General features: G+C 52.3%; 1 protein-coding gene across 3 annotated transcripts in view; it reads left to right on the forward strand.

Moving 5' to 3' along the window:
- Positions 1-82: 82 nt before the first annotated feature.
- Positions 83-17,818, forward strand: part of DUSP8 (dual specificity phosphatase 8) — a 41,204-nt gene continuing 23,468 nt past the window's right edge. Inside the window, exons 1-2 of one of the 3 annotated variants that reach the window (XM_057372165.1) lie at positions 83-151; positions 13,897-14,302. In XM_057372165.1, the coding sequence (XP_057228148.1) occupies positions 14,072-14,302 (231 nt within the window). In that variant the 5' untranslated portion in view covers positions 83-151; positions 13,897-14,071. The other 2 variants (XM_057372167.1, XM_057372168.1) reach the window with 2 other exon arrangements.

Consider the following 17,818-nt stretch of genomic DNA (forward strand, 5'->3'; position numbering starts at 1 on the left):
CCCTCCGTGTCCGCGCCGCGAACGCGCGGGACGGGCCCGTGCGGCCCGGGGGGACCGGGAGGGGGCCGAGGGGCGGTGAGGGGCGCCCGCGTGCGCGGAGCGGAGCCGGCGTCGCGCCCTGAGGCGGCGGGCAGCGCGACGGCATGTGCCGGTATATGAGCGTGTGTGTGTGCACCTAGGGACGGYGCTTCGAGGGCTGAACAGGGGCTGCGATGACTGGTGTGAGGGAGAATAATGTATGTGAGGGGCTGGGGCTGGGGAGGGAGCAGCCCCACGGCGGGGATTGGGGAAGGAAGGGGGGTTGGGGGGGCCGGCGCTCCGCGGCCGCGCATGTCGGGGATGCTGCGCTTGTTCTCGGGGCGGGGGGGTGCTGGAAATCCCACCCTGCCTTGGCGGTGTGCGCTTCCCGGCGGCCGTGGTGCAGGTGAGGAGGGGGCTTGGGAAGCTCCGGGGAATACCCGCTGTCCTGCCGGGCCAGGGGGCGCGGGTGGAGGGGTTTTCTGGCGGGGCTGAGGGCTGGTGTTTGAGGAACCGGTGTTAACAGCGGTGTGGTTTTGCTGATGATGAAAGAGGTTGGAGTGTCGCCCTGTGTCCTTGGCGTTTAAACGAAGCCGGCATGTGTTCGGCAGCGGGGGTTTTCATGCAACACTTCACTGCTGCGGCTCCAAAGGCGCTGCTCGCGATTAATGAGTTAAGCTGCTCGTTTAAAATAATCCTCTCCACCTCCCCTAATGTGCCTGGACCGATTGATTGATCACCCCCCAGCACCCTCAATCATTACACAGTGATAAATGTTGCTTTCTGTGCTGAGCGTTGTTTGTTTTTAAAGATTCCTGGTTATTTCCCTTATTGATAAATAAGTTCCTTCTCCTTCCTGCTCCCCCCTCCCTTTTCTCCTCCCCCAGAATTAAATTCCTGAGCAACAGCAAAAGCTGATGTCAGTGCTTCAGCTTGCATTGGGGGAGCTCTGTGCACAGGTCAGTAATTTGCGGTTTCGTTAGAAGGAAGAATGCGGTGCAGWGCAGCTCTGTTAGGGATATTTGGATGCGTTTATCCCTCGTATTGCGGTAGTTATTGACAGCTCCCTGGTGGGAGCTGGGCGCTGCATAAGCATATGTAGGAGAGTCCATCCCTGTCCCAAGCAGCTGGCGATGACGAATGCACTGGGGATGGTTGCCAGAGGTTCCATCTCCCTCTGATCTGGAGCAATAAGGCAGACCCATCTCCCGCAGAAAAGAGTCGGGATTTCCAAGCAGCCCGAACAGGTAGTGCTGAGGATTGTGCCTGGCAGTGCAGGGGCCATGATAACCTTGAGAGCAGCTTGCCTGTGGAGCAGTGTTTGACGTTCGCTAGCATTGTCTCATCCTTCTGCGCTGAGGCAAAAGCTCGGGGCGCAGCTGCCTACGCGCCCAAACGCGGCTGTGGAGAGCTTTGTTTTCGGAAGGACTTGATGCATGGGAATTGGTGCTTTTGGGTTTGGCCTTGCTTCTGTGTGCCTCTGTTTGCGCTGTCGGAGGGCGTCCGTGCCGGGAGGACTCTCTGCAGAAGAGGTTTGTTGGGGGTTTGGGTCTGCATGGGGGTTTCTGCACTTGATTTGATCTTGCTTGTAACAGCTTCCAAAATGAAATAAGCTGTGGCACCAAGGAAATCCTCCTGGCCGTATCATATTTTGGATCTTAAAATGCCCTCAAGGACTTTGCAGGTGTCTTGTCCCCAATTTTGCCTGGCACAGCTACAGTGGCAGAGCATGGATGTGTAGGATTGTCCAAATGGCTRTGACCACAGCAGAGAGGCGAGAGTGTGAGCTTCACAGGGGTGCCCAGATGCCTCTTTTCAGGGGCAGYAGGGAGAAATTTGTGCCCTCAGCCCATTGGCAAAACAATTTAGAGGCATAAACCTGAGACTGGAAGGTTTCCAAGCTGAGATGACAGCAGCTCACACCAAAAGTCTTCTAACCCAACAGATTTCAGTTGTCCCTGCTTAGACATAAGGTAAGGAAAACCTGGATCTAGCATTGTTGTTTAAAATCTTGCCTCAGCTAAGCTTGAGGGAGCTGAGTACAGTAGCCAGAGTCCTTAGGAGCATTCACTGGGGATGCTGCATGGAGATTATTCTTGCAAATACTGCACCGTGTTTGTCTGCAGTGTGTTTTTGCTGAGAAAGCCACTGAGCATTTGGAGGGCCTGTATTCACCTAAAATTAAATGTAACATCACTTTTACTATGAAAACAGCCCTGAGGGCTGGGTGGGACTAAGCAGTCGTGTCGGTCCCATGCTGTGAAATTAGGTCTGAAGAGGTGGGAGAACACTCGCTTCTCTCCTTTGCAACCCTGTCCTCCCCCAGAGAATCCCCCAAAAGCTGGAAACCCCCCAAAGGTTGGACCCCCCCCCCCCCCCAAAGGCTGGAAACCCATTGTGGCTGTGGATTTCTGAAATTACTTCTCTTGGAATAAATATGAGTGAGTCCCCACTCCATCCCTACCCCTACCACTGCACCAGCTGCTATAATCTACATGAGGGATAGGGGGTGTGTTATAGGTGTTTTCCCTCTTTGGATTTGCTTCCCTGCCTTTAAACAGGGCTGTTCTTTGGGATCAGAGGTTAATTGGTGCACAACTCGGCTCCCAAAGCCCTAGGCACAGTCAGGTGCAGAGCATGTTCATGCTATCAGGAATGGAAGGAGGAAAAGGAGCTGCTCCAGTGCTCGGCAGCCCTCATTTATGGTGCAGGCTCATAGGACGCTGCCATCATACTGAAACAGTGCCAGCAAACTGAATCTGGTAGAAAGGAGGTGATAAAGACAAGGAGCTTGTGGATGCTGACCCCTCTCTCCTGGCAGGACAGCCAGGATATGGCACTGGGAGAGAGTCTGTAGGCCTTTTTGCCCTCTGCCAGTGTTTAATGGTAGCGTTAGCAGGAGATGGCTGCAGAAACACCCGAGTGCTCACGGTCCCTGGGTCTCACTGCACGCTTTTCCTTGCTGCTATGCAGAGAAACTCCTGCAGCCAAAGTGGCAATGCAGTCATCCTGTGGGGAAAGCTTCAGCACTCCTCTGCATCCCCATGCCCTCTGGGTTTTAAAACCTGTTTTTCGAGCTTTACATTTCTTCTCTGAAGATACACCTGTCCTGCCCGATGCCTGTGGGAAGGAGGCACCTGACGTAATTATGACAGGCTTGGGGAAGGGAGGTGAGTGGCCCAGGAGCATTCATCAGATAAGAAGCTAAACAAGCTCTCTGCTCAAGATTTTCTCAAGCTTACTCAGGAGACCTGGGTGTACTTTTGTGTGCAGGATTGTTACACAGCCAAGGGAGTGTGAGGGAGGGTAAAAACTGACTGTGCCAAGATGCTGTGCACTACTGGTGTCAGGGTTGCTGTCAAAGCCAGATAGTGCAGTTTCCTGCAGGGACAGAGGGTGGTGAAGTCCACCCCAGTGATGGCTTTGATGGAGGGAGAGACTATGTTATGTGTCTCGTCCCCATGGGAGAGTTTCTTTGCCAGAGGTGGGCCAGCAGCTGAGAGCATGGTGGAGCATACCTAGCTCTGGTCATAGTCTTGGTCATCCTGTTTCCTCTTTAGTAGGAGTTCATGGAGAGGAAAAGTCTTACCTTTCTCTTCTGAGAGAAGTTGGTAGGCTTTCTACCCCAAACCTTTGGGTCTATGCTGTCCAAGAGGCTCCTTTGGCTCTCAACCATCTCCACCTTAAGCAAGGAGGGTAAGAGTAAAGGTGGGCCACACTGGGGAGCTGTGCATGGCACAGAGCCCTGCCCAGACTATGCTTCAGACACTCATGGCTCCTGTAGGATGGCTGGCTCCATTTCTCTGCTATTTGGCTCTTCTGAGGTTTTCTAGGCCCAACTGGACAAAATGCTCTAGGCTGCTGTGCAGGAGGCTTCTTCCTTTGCTTTTCCCAGGGCTTCTCTGGGGCTGGTTTTGCTGCTTTGGGTCTTCAGTGTCCCGAAGTGACAGGTATTGTTTGCATGATGTCTTGGAAGGATCAGCATTTCAGAAGATGGGTGAAGTGCTAGCCCAGGTGGGTTCTCCTCTGAACCCAGGTACTGGCTGGAAGCTGGTCCAGTACAGAGTCTGCTGTTGTAAACAGGGAGCAGTAACAGGACAGAAATGCAGGGACTATGTGCATTAAGATGAAATGTACTTAAGAGACTGCAGTAACCTATCTGGGGCTGGAAATCCTTCTTTGATTCCTTGTTTTCTTCCCACTCCTCTTATGCCTTTTTTCATGTTGTTTTTGTCTGTGGAAAGCGCTTGTGGTTCCCCAATCTGTGCATGTGTGCCTTGTCTCCCCCTTCATTGTGTTTTTTTTAAACAAAGCCTTCTCTTGGGGCAGAGACCTTGTGTTCAGGAATTTCTCCAGAGTCCTTCAGGACCCTCAAACAGTTTGCAAAAGACACTCTCTGTGTAGRGTTTCTGCATGCTGAGTTATGGGGGAGCATTATTTCTGAGTCCACTGATGACTGGGAACAAGTCACTTGGGAACCAGAAGGGCAAGACACCCTGTTCTGGTGTTGATGYTCCTTCTCCTTTAAGGGAGAGAGAGGTTGGACCAGCTGAACTCCTGAGGTCCCTTTAAACCCAAATTATTGCATGACTACTCCATAAATACCCACCATCCTTCTTCTGCCAGGCTTTTGTAGGATACCTGTTATTAGCTAGTGCTGGTGAGGAGACACGAATGAGGTGGACCACTGCTTTGATCCTGTATGGAGATTCCAGTGACAGTGTGACCCTGGCATCCTCTCCTCCGCCACGTCCTCCAGCCCTGCTAATGATGCAATGCATCTTTCCGGTCCGTCTCTGTCAACCCACATTACTCATCCAGCACAGGGGTGCGCAGTGTGCCCGCATCCCGGCTTTTCAGCTCACCTCTTTTTGGCTTTTTCATTGGGGATTTAGTTCTTTGAGGAGCTCTGCTGTCTGCTAACACATGGTAATTCAGCTGATGCAGCAGAAGCTCTGGGAGAAATTCCAGTCTATTAGGGGATTGCAGGGGTTTTTTTTTTGCATCGAGCCAATCAAGCCCTTTCCACATGTTAAACCTGTGCCTGCGTAAATCACACAACTCCCATTGAAATCCAGATCCTCCAGACAAAGAGGGTCCATCCGTGTCTGGGGCATGCTGCTGAAAAGAAGCAACCAAGAAGTATCTACAACATCTGATTGTTTTTGCATTGCCTCTAAGAGCCCTCATTTCCAAGCTTGCGATGGCAGCCTGGTCCTCCTTGATCTGTGGCTTGAGTGGAGTTATTCATGCCATCTTCATCTGCCTTGGCCGGCAGCCCTGCGTGGGGAGCGGACGGGCACAGCCAGAGCCTCGCTTGGCACTTGAGGCTGTTGAGTGGAGGGCTGGTGCAGAGAGGGTGCCAGCACTGCTGATTGGAGCTAGCCCATGAAAAGCCACGTTAACCGCTTTGCTGCTGTAGGGGACCTGACAGACATGTCCCCAGCAGCTGTGCTGGCTCAGCCGGGCTGACACCCAGATGCCAAGCAAGCCTGGAGCTGTCCTTTACACCTTACCTGCTGCTCACCTCAGGTTCAGCTCTTCTGGTGGAAAGTCAGAAGGATGCAGCAGGGCAGAAAGGTGACCCAGAGAGATGAACCTCCTGCTAAAACTGAGCCAGAGCCCTCTAAATTGCTCTGTGGGGTGGTGAAGAGACAAAATGCCTCCCACACATCAAGGGAAGTTGACTGCTGCAAAAACACCCGAATGCAAATCTCTGACTGGGCAGAATCTCCCCAGACACATCCTTTTGTAAAGCACTCTCATTGTACCATTAAAAATAGATCGGCRTGTTCTCTGCTTGCTTGCTGAATGCTGATGCCTGTTAATTCTGTGTCATCCTCGCAATCCCTTCTTCTTTGAGCTTGGCTGCCTCTTTGTCTGGCACCTGAGCAAGGTTCATTCAGCAGTCCCTGATTCAAAGATAAGAGTGAGCTCTGTTGGAGCCCACAGGACAGGTGGGAAGGTGAGGGTGACTGAACTGGTCTTAGCTGGGGGTCAGCCAGCCCCAAAGGGGCAAGGCTTGGTGTGATTACCTCAGCTTTCACTTGCATGGTCAGAAGCAGGGCTGAGTGAGACCTGCTGTCGTGGAGATGAGTTGGAGGATGTTTAAGCTCTGGGTGGATGGCATGATATATCTCTGGGGTTTATGTGAAACTGCGGTTAAAGTACACATATATGTCATGCTTAACATCTGCCTGGAGTTGGTGAGGGGAATATTGCTGCCTGTTTCCTCCACCAAATGAATCTGTGCTATTTGTCACCCACAACAGTGTTAATATGGATTCAGAGAGAAGATCCATGTTACAAATGCTGCAATACTCAGCTCTCAGCCAGGAGGCCAGGCTGAAAGATTTCGTACACAAAGAGCTGTGGCATTTGACCAGCCGGTCATGGCTGCACAGGGTGGTGAGGATGGAGGAAGATCTGCAAATCACTTTGTTTGACCCCTGTGTCACCTCAGATTAAGAACAAAACCAGCTGGTAATGAATCATGGCCCCCAAGGGGAAAGGAGAAGAGTGGGGCAGGAACATCAGCTCGGGCTTTGCCTGTCATGTGTGTTTTTTCTAGATAAAGGTAATTCTCCAAAACTCAGAGCTGGTGCCTCCTCACTGGGGCTGTGGTAGGAAGTAGAACCTGAGCTGACACATGCTAATTCATCCCAAACCTGTGAGCATTTTGGCTCTTGTATGCATATAGGAAGTTCGGCAAGCCTTGAACCAGGTCAGAAGTGTCTTGTAAAAATGTGCTTGCTGCCCTGGGGAATGCCTCATCCCACAGAAAAGCAGCATAGCCCCTTGCATTTGCATTGAATTCTGGATCCTCTAGGGAGATTCACAGTTTTGCCGGCCTAGGGTGGCAAAACGGTGGACATTGGCTTCTGCTRGCTGGTAACCTGTGCTGGGATCTGCACCTCAGTTTGCACTGGTGCTCGTCAAAAACTGCAGACAACCCGACAGAAGGCAGCAACATCATTATTGTTCAGGGAGGCAGGGGTCCTGTTTGTCATTTGAATATGGGGGAGCTAACAACACTGCACAGGGCAGTGCAGTGACTGCTCCTGTGTGTGGGGTGCTCACTTTGGCCTCACCTGTGAGTGTCCCTGGCGCTCTGCTGAGATGGACAACTCCTGTCACTGGGGATTGTGCTTAAGCAGTGAAATGCTATATTTATCTGCAGCCCTGAAGAACCACAGCTTAATCCTGTGCTGTCTTTCACTTGGTGTGTAGGTGGTGTGGGAAAATAGGACCSAGGTCCTGGAGACCCTTTCTCCAGGAGACTGCAAATGCACCCAGCAGGTATTTATGGTGTTTGTTGTCTTAGGACAAGAGAGCCAGACCAGCCCTGCCAGAAGGGTCTGACTGCATACCTTTCTGGGCTGCCTCTGCTCTTGTGAAAAGGCAAAGCAGCACCTCATCCCCAGGATAAGCCTGCTGGGCTCATGGGATCATGCAGCAAGTGATGGGGATCCCAGGCAGTGGGCAGCAAGGGCTCCTGAAGATCAACAGGACTAGATTTCCCTTCTCCAGCATGACATGTCTTCTGTGATGCATGCCAGGCTGCTCAAAGCAGAAGGTGCTTTTAGCTCTGCATTGAGAGTGTGGTCAGCTCTTGGCTTGGCAGGGTGAGAATGGAAATGGGATGGCTTTGGTGTTAGAAAGAGCATGCTTGGGAGCAATRTCCTCGGTGTGGGCAAAGGCACTGATTGAATGGCTGGCTGGTCATGGATAACCCTTGGTCTTAGCTTTTGTAGGCTTTGAAATAAAAGCTGATCCTTATACTAAAGGGGAAAAACATATAAATCATGTTAAAAGCACAAGTCGAAGAGAAAAGATACTGCCCTTGTCATTTAGACTGTGGCTAAGTTCCTTTCCCTGCTGTCCCCATTGTCTTTTCCTGACCAGATTTTCAAACTGACCACCATTACTGCAGTCAGAAATTTTTCTGGGAGTGGCCTGTTTATAAATCCTCAACTGCACTTTTTTTGGTGGAAACAGGCTGGGAACCAGTTGTATTTGCAGTCAACCTGTCCAAAGCTGCTGGCACAACATCAGGTGGCGGGAGAACGTGAGGGACCCCTTTGCTTTACTTAACTGCAACCAGGAGAGCTTGTCTGCCTTTTGAGGTGAGGGATGCATGGGAAGGACTCCCTTACAGCTGGGTACAACTTGTCCCATTTCCTTTCGTCCCTGAGCTGTCCCATGCCACCAGCTATGCACCCAAGGCTGAGCACCCCCACACCAGCACTGCCACGTGGCTCCACACCACGTACCTTGTCTGGTGTGAGTGCACCATCTGGCACTTTGCTGAAGGACATCCTAGCCCTTCAGTCACGTCCTCTGTTGGAAAACACCTTTTGGAGCACAGGATGCAGGTGCAGGGGGCAATGGGGGATGTGGGGAGGTGAGTGGGTGCTGTTTGCTTGCATGCAGCTCCTTGCAGGGCTCTCTGGCATGCTGCTTCCAGCCTACAGGAATTGAAAGGAGGCTGCGGCATAGAAACGAGGAGAAAAAAAAAATTAAAAAATCATGAGATCAGCAAGCTTGAAACCCTGGTAAAAGTGCAGTGGCTGCCTCCGGGTGATGTGCTGTGGGAAAAAGGGAATGATGCCCTTTCCCTCCTTCCTGAAGTGCTCCCTGCACGGAGGGGCATGCGCAGGAGCTCTTGTCCCAGGAGGAATGTGCCTGGGGTGTGCAAGGAGCCAAGATGGAGTTGTAAGATCAGTGTGGATGAGTCCTCTGTCTGCCATGAGGGTTGGAACAGGGCAGTGGATCTCGGGTTGGCTTAACTGACACCAGAAATGTCATTGCCATCTCCCCTACATCTTTGTACTGCTGGTGCTGGGGATATATTGTTTGTCCCYAACTTCTGCAGCTTGGGAGATGTTGTTTGTCCCCAGCTGCTGGGGCTCAGGAGATGTTGTTCGTCCTCATCCTTGAGATTCACTAGGCAAAGGTGGACAAGCAGAGTTGGCGTCTGAGTTAGTGAATGTGGTTAGTGGTGTTTCCCAGCCTCCTTTTGAGGAGCAAAGGGGAAAAAAAACCCACTCCCTTTTTCCATCGTCAAGCAGAGAAATCTTTTGTGCTGCCTCTTAAAGGGACTTTGAGTAACTGCTGAGAAATCCTCATCAGTTACATCACCTCCAAAACGGCTGCGGCAGGCACCTGACAGCTTTGTCCCACTGTTACTCTGGGGAATCATTATGCTCCAAATTCCTCGCCCTTGGAGAAAGCCTGCGTGGCTCGCTGGGAGGGAGGAGCCACTGCACAGTTTGTGATGCTGTGAGTGGCAGAACAGCATCAGGAATACAGGCTGAGGTTCCCAGTAGATGCGGTAAAGCAGGGGACACATCCTGGAGTTTCCTAACCTTATCCCATTGGCAAAGCTGGGTTCATGCAGGACCCAAGCATCTTTCTGGGAATGAGCTGAAGGCGCTGCAGTAGCATCGCCTCAGGCCGGAGAGCTGCCGTTGCCTGGCAGCTGCGGGTTTCCAGGGAAACCAGAGGTGCTAACTTGTTAATGAGCCCTGCGTCCCTGATTGCTGCTGCAAAATAATAATAATTAGTAATGGTCCTGTGATTTAGGAATCCCTCAAACAGCGTGAGCCAGCCAAGGGGAGTTTGCTAAGKGCTGAAGCACTTGAAAGAAATGAGGGGATGAGGAAGGAAAATGGGTGTGGGGCTTAGAAAAACTGCTGCGTTTTGCTTCTTAGTAAGTGATGGAGAGCTGGGGTCTGTGGGGTCCTGCCAGCATCCTAGCAGTTAGCCTGGGCAGGGCTGACATGGATGGATGGATGGATGGATGGATGGATGGATGGATGGATGGATGGATGGATGGATGGATGGATGGATGGATGGATGAGCCCTGGCCAGGCAGCATCTCAGTGCAGGGCTCAGAAGGCACAGCTTTTTCTGCCAGCCCCCAGGAGGAAAGCACTCCAGGAACCCACCACCAGTTTGGTGTAAGGAGTGGAAATGCAGGTTAGTGAGGTTTGGGTTTGCTGTAGAGACCTGGTACTCTTCCAGCTGATGTCTCCAGTAGAGGAACAACCAAATCTGTGCCCTTCTCATGCCACATCTCTCAGTGGGGACCTTGTGCAAGATGAGCAGTTGAGGGAAGTGGCCAACATGTGGGTGATCTCTGTTGGGCCAGCTCAGGGATGAGTTCCTGTGCTCTCTTGTGCCACATGGACAGACCCAGGCTGAGGTGTGTTCCAAGTTTTCTTGCCCTCTTGCCTGGCMTGCCCAGAAGGTCACAGCTAGGCTGAACACTTAGCCTGGCTTGCTGTGTACATCTCTGCCATGCCTGTGACTCGAGTGGCCAGCTCCCCTCACCTACACGCACATTTGTGGAGGTGGCACCAGGGGCAGAGTCCCATTGAGTAGGCAGCTGACCCAGCCCTGTGCTAATCTCTGCCCATCTTTCTGTCCCTCGGCTTCAGTGTGGCCTCTCCTGCTGGCTGTCCCCATTCAGCTAAGCCATGTGCCCATCTCCTCATTACAGGCTCTCCAGGGAGAGGTGGGATTAAAGGATTATGATAATGTTCTTCAGGAACACTCAGGAAGATTAAAATGGCTTTAATAAACTGATAAGAGAGGAACACAGCTATGTTTCTGAAACCCTAATTTAGGTTCCAGGTTAACCTTTTCCCCTGGTCTTCTCTCTTCTCTCCGGTGTTGAGAAGATCTCTTTAGCAGTGCTCCATGGCTCTTCTTCCTTCAGCTTTCCTTCTGAGCCATCTGAGCAGAAGCAGAAGCATCCTTCCTCCTTCTCTGGTCTTCCCAGGYATGGGGACATGACAGTTTTCATTCTTCTCAGAGCCCATCTCACACACAGCCTRTGAGGTACTGTGAAGGTCTCATAGCCTCTGCTGGCACCTGGGGATGAACTTACCACCCCTCACTCTGGATTCAAAATGTCCTGTGGTTGCTGTCAGGAAAGTTGTTTGTCTGCCTTTGACCTGGCTAAACATCTACAGAGAACTCCCCATGTCTCAGTTCTAATGCCAAGGTTACAGCTCCCTGTGACCACAGTGAGCTGGCCAACTCCATCCCCTGTAAAGGAAATGGGGAGAATGGACTAACCTTGCCCTGCCTTCCCCCACATCTTTTAGGTGGAGCTGGGAGTGGGACCTGTTTGTGTCACATGTGTCTACAGAGGTTAATCTGGTTGGCTCTGCAGGATGAGGGCTAATAGCGGATCTGGAGAACCTCTGTCTTCTCCAGTCTCTTCCACCCAAGCTTCTGGTCGTCTGCCAGAACTTCATGAAGGCCTCTTGTGCGTGGGTTTCTCTTAGAGTGATAAGGTGATCAGGAACTGTTATCTTTCCTAGACCCCTCTGTGTCTGAGACCCCCAAAGTTTACTCTTTGCTCTCTGTCTAAAGATTGGATACCATGTTATCTCCAGAGGAACTGTGCAATGTTGGGTCACTTCTTCCTTCCACTTCACCCATCCCTCTGCCACATTATCCTAGGGTTTTTTGTCTGTCAACTCTTTCTACTCCCTTTTATTTCTTGGATGTAATTGGAAGAGCCAAGAAGCATTCACAGCCTGGTGTCCTGATGGGTAAAGGGAGACAGAAAGTGATTTGGGGAGTGGGGTGTGAAAGGAAGACGAAGGGGRAAAGCTGGCTAATTTGCATCCTTTCTGAGTGCCCTGGCTCTATAGCCAAGGGACAGCAGGGGGGCTTCTGGCAAGGCGGTGGCAACGTAATGAGGTGTGTCATATCCCAGCAGGAGCCAGCCTCGCTCCCCCTCAGACCCCCTAATTAGAACTGTTTCAATTTTTAAGCCCCCCTGAGGAGAGCTGGGGGGAGCGAAGTTCCTGCAGCGGGGGGGGGGACTGCCTATCGCCCACTGAGGGAGCTGCTGTAATTGGAGTTGTGGCCAGGAGCCACGGAGCGCTCTGTGGGGCCGGGGACAGCGATGCCATAGTGCCATGGGGCTGCCAAAATGCTTCATGCCAGGAGGGGCTGTCACTATYGCAGCTTTTAGGGGATTTTTTTCTCTCCTGTAATTTGTATTAACACATTGGCAGAGGCAGCAGGGGTGTCATACAATGACAGAAAAGTACTGTACATCCTAATGTGGCCTCCTGTTGGAAGCTTGGATCCTGAGGCTGAAGGCTGGGACATCTCCTGCTTTGGGAGGCAGGTCTGGTAACCCAGGGAAGTTGGGGCTATTAATGCTGGAGTCACAAGCCAGAGCAAATGCTGGAACCCCCATCGTGATATTCTGTGGCTTTTCATCCTTTTCCTACAAGCTGGCAGTGTCCTCTGGGTTTGGTGACTGGTAACTGAGGTCCCTGTCATGTCACCCAGTAGTGTGTGTGACTCAAGCATCTCTTCTGTATTTTGAGCTACCATTGCAGTAGGTGCCTGCAGGTGCAAGAGCTTGTGGGAACTGCTAGCTTGCTTGGATCAGGGTGACTCGTTAAGCCTCCTTTAGTCCACGGACCAAATCCTGRTCCTGCAGAAGTCAATGAAAATCTTTACGCTGGCCTTTCCAGGCGCGTTATTCATAGTCCTCCTAATTCAGATGCATTAAAGCTTCCATGAGCAGCTTGTGGGTTCTCTCTAAAACACCGTCTGTCAGGAACCAGAGGAGCCTGGTAGTAGCCCAGGCTTATTTTCTGAATGACTGCAGTGGCATTAAACCTAATGCCATTAAAACATGCCTGCAATGACGTGTTCCATTAAAATTTAAGAGGACACCCTGAGCTGAATGCTGCCCAGCCTGTCTAGTGCACTTGCAGACCTCATGGGCTGGACATGGAGGAATCTTGTTCTTTACCTYGGAGTGCACCAGGTTTGACCCCCCCTCAACTCCTAAGATGGAAACACAGGGTATTTGTGTACAGGGTACTCCTGTGTAAGAACTCCCTTCCTATGTCTGTGCAAGTTAGATGCTGAAAAGCAGAAGGGTTTCCCAGGCCGTCTCAGTCCAAGCTTCCCAGCACCTCTGCCTTGATGCCTGGTATGTTTCTTGAAGACAGGAGTAATGGTCAGTGTGACTTCTTGTCTTCCAAGAGAAGTCATCTTCTCTTGACTTGCCAGGAGGCAAGCTGGCAAAGATACCTGTGAGCAGGCTCTGAAAGACAGGCAGGTGAAATCCAGTGTGAAGTGCTGAACATGAGTGAGCAAACCTGATTTGGTGGTGTKTCTGATGGGCCCCAACCAGGCTTTTACCATGCAGCAGCAGAACCTTAGAGCTGAGCTGAGCTACTTCTGTGAAACCATTAGCGCTGGGTTTGGCAGAGTTCAGAAAAAGCAAATTGAGTGCAAGGAGCTGTTGGTCTGGGAATAGGGAAAGGAGGTGACATCTTGCCCCGTACAGGTCCCTGATGTGCCTGCCTCTCAAACATGGCACATTGGGGCTGGCCAGCATGGCAAAAGGTGTCTGTCTGCGTAAATGGCAGCTCTGTAGATGCTTTGACCTGAAAAGCTCCTTAAATTAGGTCTAAATGTGGTAAGAACTGTGGAGAAGATTAGGGAGCAGGCATATATGGTCTTTTCTGGTGCAATTAATAAGGGTCACCCAGAGGAGCCATCACTTAGCAAATTTGGAGCAAACCAGGGGAAGGACTTCTTCAGTGTAATTGGCAACACATTCTACTCCCTGCCACTGGCCACTATGCCTGTTAAAAGCTGACATGGCTTCGGAAAGCAATTAGACRAATTAATGGAAGAAAGTTCCACTGAGGACTATTAAACACAAAGAGAGAAGCTGTGGCTTGGGCAGCTCCAGAGCCACATATGCCGGCAGGCTGGGAGAACACACCTGGAAAGTGTGGCTTGTTGCACTCAGGTTCTTCTGAAGACATCCAGATGTCATCCTGCCCAGCTGATGGGTTGTCATCTCCTTTCTTCTCTTTCCAGGTTCAGCACAATGAGTTGGCATTCTGGGCATTAGCAGCGTGAGGAGAACAGGACGGGTGCTGCCCTGCTCACCCCTCACCCCTCACTCATTCTCCTTGGGGAGACGGGTGCTGGCGTCCCTGCCCTGCCCTTCCACCCCTTGCTCCCCGCTCGCCATAGAGGGGACTGGCCCGTTATGGCTGGGGACAGGCTCCCACGCAAGGTGATGGACCCCAAGAAGCTGGCCAGCCTCCTGAGGAACGGAGCAGAGGGCACCCTGGTCATCGACAGCCGCTCCTTCGTGGAGTACAACTCCTGGCACGTCCTCAGCTCTGTCAACATCTGCTGCTCCAAGCTCGTCAAGAGAAGGCTCCAGCAGGACAAAGTCTCCATCACGGAGCTCATCCAGCCTGCCTCCAAGATGAAGGTAAGGGATCTGACCCTCGCCTTTCCTGGTGGATGTTTACACCCTCTTCTCTTGTGGGATGCAGACTGCCCTAAGGGGTAGGAATACATTGATCCTTCTCTCCATCCTTTAACCCCAGTATCTGCCAGCATTTCTTTGACACCCTTTGAAGAGGTGGAGTCTGAGCTCATTTGGTCCCCGGGGCCACAGGGCTGTCCTCGGGGACCTGTTCCTTGCCCCCACCCCACTGACGTGGATCCCTGCTCCAGGAGCCTTCCCCAAGCAAGTCTAACAGGTATATCAGCCTTAGGACTTGTCTTACACCAGCAAACAACCCCCCAAAGCCTTCCTGGAGCTGTAAGCTTAATCCCCTGCTAAAAACTCTTCCCCTCCCCTCTGTCATCTCTAACTCCATTCAGGGACATGTAATCCTCCTCCCCTGTGACGCCAGAAGCTCTTATCCGGTGTCATGGCATATTATCTCTCCCAGGCTCCTCTCTCTATCGCTYCTGGTTAAATAATAGAGGTGGCTCTGAGCCACGGAGCCGGGCTGGAGCCCCGGTCAGAGCAGTGCCGGGTGTCCCTGTGGAGCCGTGGGCTGGCTCCTGCTCTCCGCTGAGGTGCTGTCAGAGGGCTGTGCCGCTGGGTGTCGAGATGCTSCYCGAGGGGCTGCACCGCTGGATCCCSCAGCGGCCGCGGAACGAGCCCAAGGGTGGCTCGCCATCAGAAAGGTGGCTCGCCATCACARCCCGCCCTCCTGCCGGTTTGCTCCCACCGTTCCCCCACTCCCGCCTTGTAATTTTATGGCAAAGCGAGGGTAATTCAGGCGATTAATCAAATGCTGGGCCCAGCTGGAGCCATCTGCATCGTGTCCCCCCGCCACCCCGAGAAGCCACCGCTGCCCGCATTGGTTGCCGGTGACATCACCCCGCGGGATCAAGGGGACTGGCGGTGCGGGGGGGCCGGCCTCGCGCCAATCTGCTTCGGTGATGCTCTGGGCTGGGCGATTTGGAGGGGATTGCGGAGACTGATTCCTGAACGGCTTTAGCTGCTCTTAAATCCCCTGGAGAATAAAGCAGAATAATCAGTTTTTCGCAAGCTCCGAGGAGAGCGGAGCGGCCGCCCTCCTCCCGGCGAGGGTCATCTCTGCAGTGGCCGTTGTCACGTGGAGCGGCAGCAGCCGCAGCAGAAAAAGCGATGCGCCAGGGGGAGGAGGTAGAGGAGGGTGAGAGGGAAGGGGGAAGCATGGAAGAGTTAACATCATCTGATGCCATCCGCCTGCAAACCTGCAGCTCGCCAGCTGCAGCGGAGCAGTGGGCTCCCAAAGGTGCCGGCTGGTCCTTCYTGGCATCCCCTGGTCTGTCCCCATTGAAGGAACGTAGAAGGATCGTTTTCTCCCTGCTCCTGCATGATTGCATAATGGTCCACGTACTGGCTGGGGACATGATTATAACCAGGGATGCTAGGGGAAGGGAAGAGAGGCGTTGATTCGTCTTTAATTCTTTTCTGCTTTGCTTTTGGATACGGCTGAAATCCCTCCTAGCACGTCCATGGGCAGGCATGTCCCCACTGCTGCTGCTCTGCACGGCCCCTGCCACGCCCACCGCTTGCTGGCTCTCCCAACACACTCAGCCCAGGAATTAATTAAGCTTCAGGACACCCTTAACCTTGAGAGGTTAAGCTACTTGTCCTGGGAAGCTGGAGTGGGGGGGATTGAGGGAGATCACTGCCGTATTCTCGTCTGCCATAAAGCAGGGGAGGTGGCTGTGTCTCGGGTTGTCCAAGCCTTTCTTCTATGCATGCACTTGTGTGTTTGCATTTTGGGGTGATGAACTCTCTTCCTCATCCMTGCCTCCCATTTCAGTCACTCGGCTCATGACTGTATTTTGGGACCCCCAGAAATCAATATGGTCTGCTGCCTCGAGGTGCACATATCCTCAGAAGGGGATGCTGAAAGCTGGTTTAGAGCTCCAATCCCATGTTATTTCCCTACCTCCACTGCCACCGCTGGTCAACACCCCTAGCACTGCTCTGTTTCTGGCTCCCCGCACCGGGGCTGGGGGGCGGGGGGCACGGCTGGTGTGGGGAGCAGATGGCAGGAAGGGTGACATCAGTAGCRCGATTGTCCGGCCCCATTATTCCTCCTGACAGACCTCCCGCCCTCCTCCTGTTTCCTGCTCCCGGCCGGCCAGGGCTGCCGAGACAAAGGCGGCTGGCAGCGACGCGGGGCTGCCCGGGCAGCCAAAGGGCAGCCCCGAGCCCCCGCCTCGTCCCACTGCTCCTCGCTTCCAGCAAAGAGCTCATCCCACTCCGGTGGTTCCAAGGGTGATGTTCACCTTTTGGGGAAGGAGGCGGGGGTTGATRCAATGCAAAGCATTTGGGCAAACCCCACCTGGCCGCCAGCTCCTCTGCTCCTGCCTGTGTGGAGATGTAGGACGGGGTGGGAGAATTTGTCTAACTCTCTTTTCCCAGTGCTTACTCTCCTCTTTTCCATGTTGCTGTTAAGGAGGGTAGTACCATTGACAGTGTTTCTGGGGGCTACACTTTGGAGCAATGCTGTGGGATAACAGCAGCTGCTGGTGCTTTTTGGTGTAAGGAGAGGAAAGGACCATTAGGGATAAAAGAAGAAATGGAGACTTTAAGATCCCTTTCTTTCTTTCAATTAAATATGCCTATGATCCTATAATTGTGGCAGCTATATCTGCCATAGCTAAGTCACTGCTTCCCAAGCTCTGGTGTGGACCATCTTCTTGTGGTGCCTGATTTGGGAAAAGCTGCAGCAGCAATTCCTCTCACAGTAGTTTCCCTCCCCACAAAAATGGTACCAACATAACTGCTCTGGTTGGTTTTGAACCCTCCTCCCAGAGCTGACAATAATAAATTCTCACAATAATAAATTCTGATAACAAGGGGAATAATTCAGCTCCTCAGTGCAGTTTGGGAGGCAGAGGTTATGGGAAATTCCTGCTTGGGGTTTTCACGAGCATTTCTTTASGGAAATGTTGAAAATTTTACTTCTTCAAGATCCCCCTGGAAAGTCCACCTCTCAACCACTTCTTGATTCCTGAAATGGAGCAATCTCCAGAGTACCTATAGCCATGCTTTGAGGCAAGACAAGGGTCTCTTCAGATTTTGGGAATATTTATTTATTTGCATTAGGAGCTTGGCTCTGCAAGCAGCTGTTTTGCTTGAAGGAAAGCCGGGGCTTATTTTTGAGCTGTGTGCCTGGCTGCTCTTTATGTTGATGGAAGCCCTGTTATTTCAGTGAGGTGATTCACTGTGTTTTGAAACAATACGTGACTGAGATGTCAGTAGTAATTGAGATAATAATAATAGCCCACTCTTATCGTAGCCTGGATCACCCGYGGAGCATCATTACCCCAGCTGCCAAACAGGGATGGAGCTGGGACCCAAGCTCTGTCAAACCACCCAGTGCTGGGGACTAATGTCCCTAGGGGAGTTACCTCCAGAGCTGGGGACGAGGATGGGGAGCACAGGGCTTGGTACAAGGGTGATGAATGGATGTTCTCAGCTGGT

Source organism: Malurus melanocephalus, unplaced genomic scaffold (assembly GCF_030028575.1).
Source record: "Malurus melanocephalus ecotype Western Australia unplaced genomic scaffold, MMel_1.1 scaffold_165, whole genome shotgun sequence".
In the NCBI taxonomy this organism is placed as follows: domain Eukaryota; kingdom Metazoa; phylum Chordata; class Aves; order Passeriformes; family Maluridae; genus Malurus; species Malurus melanocephalus.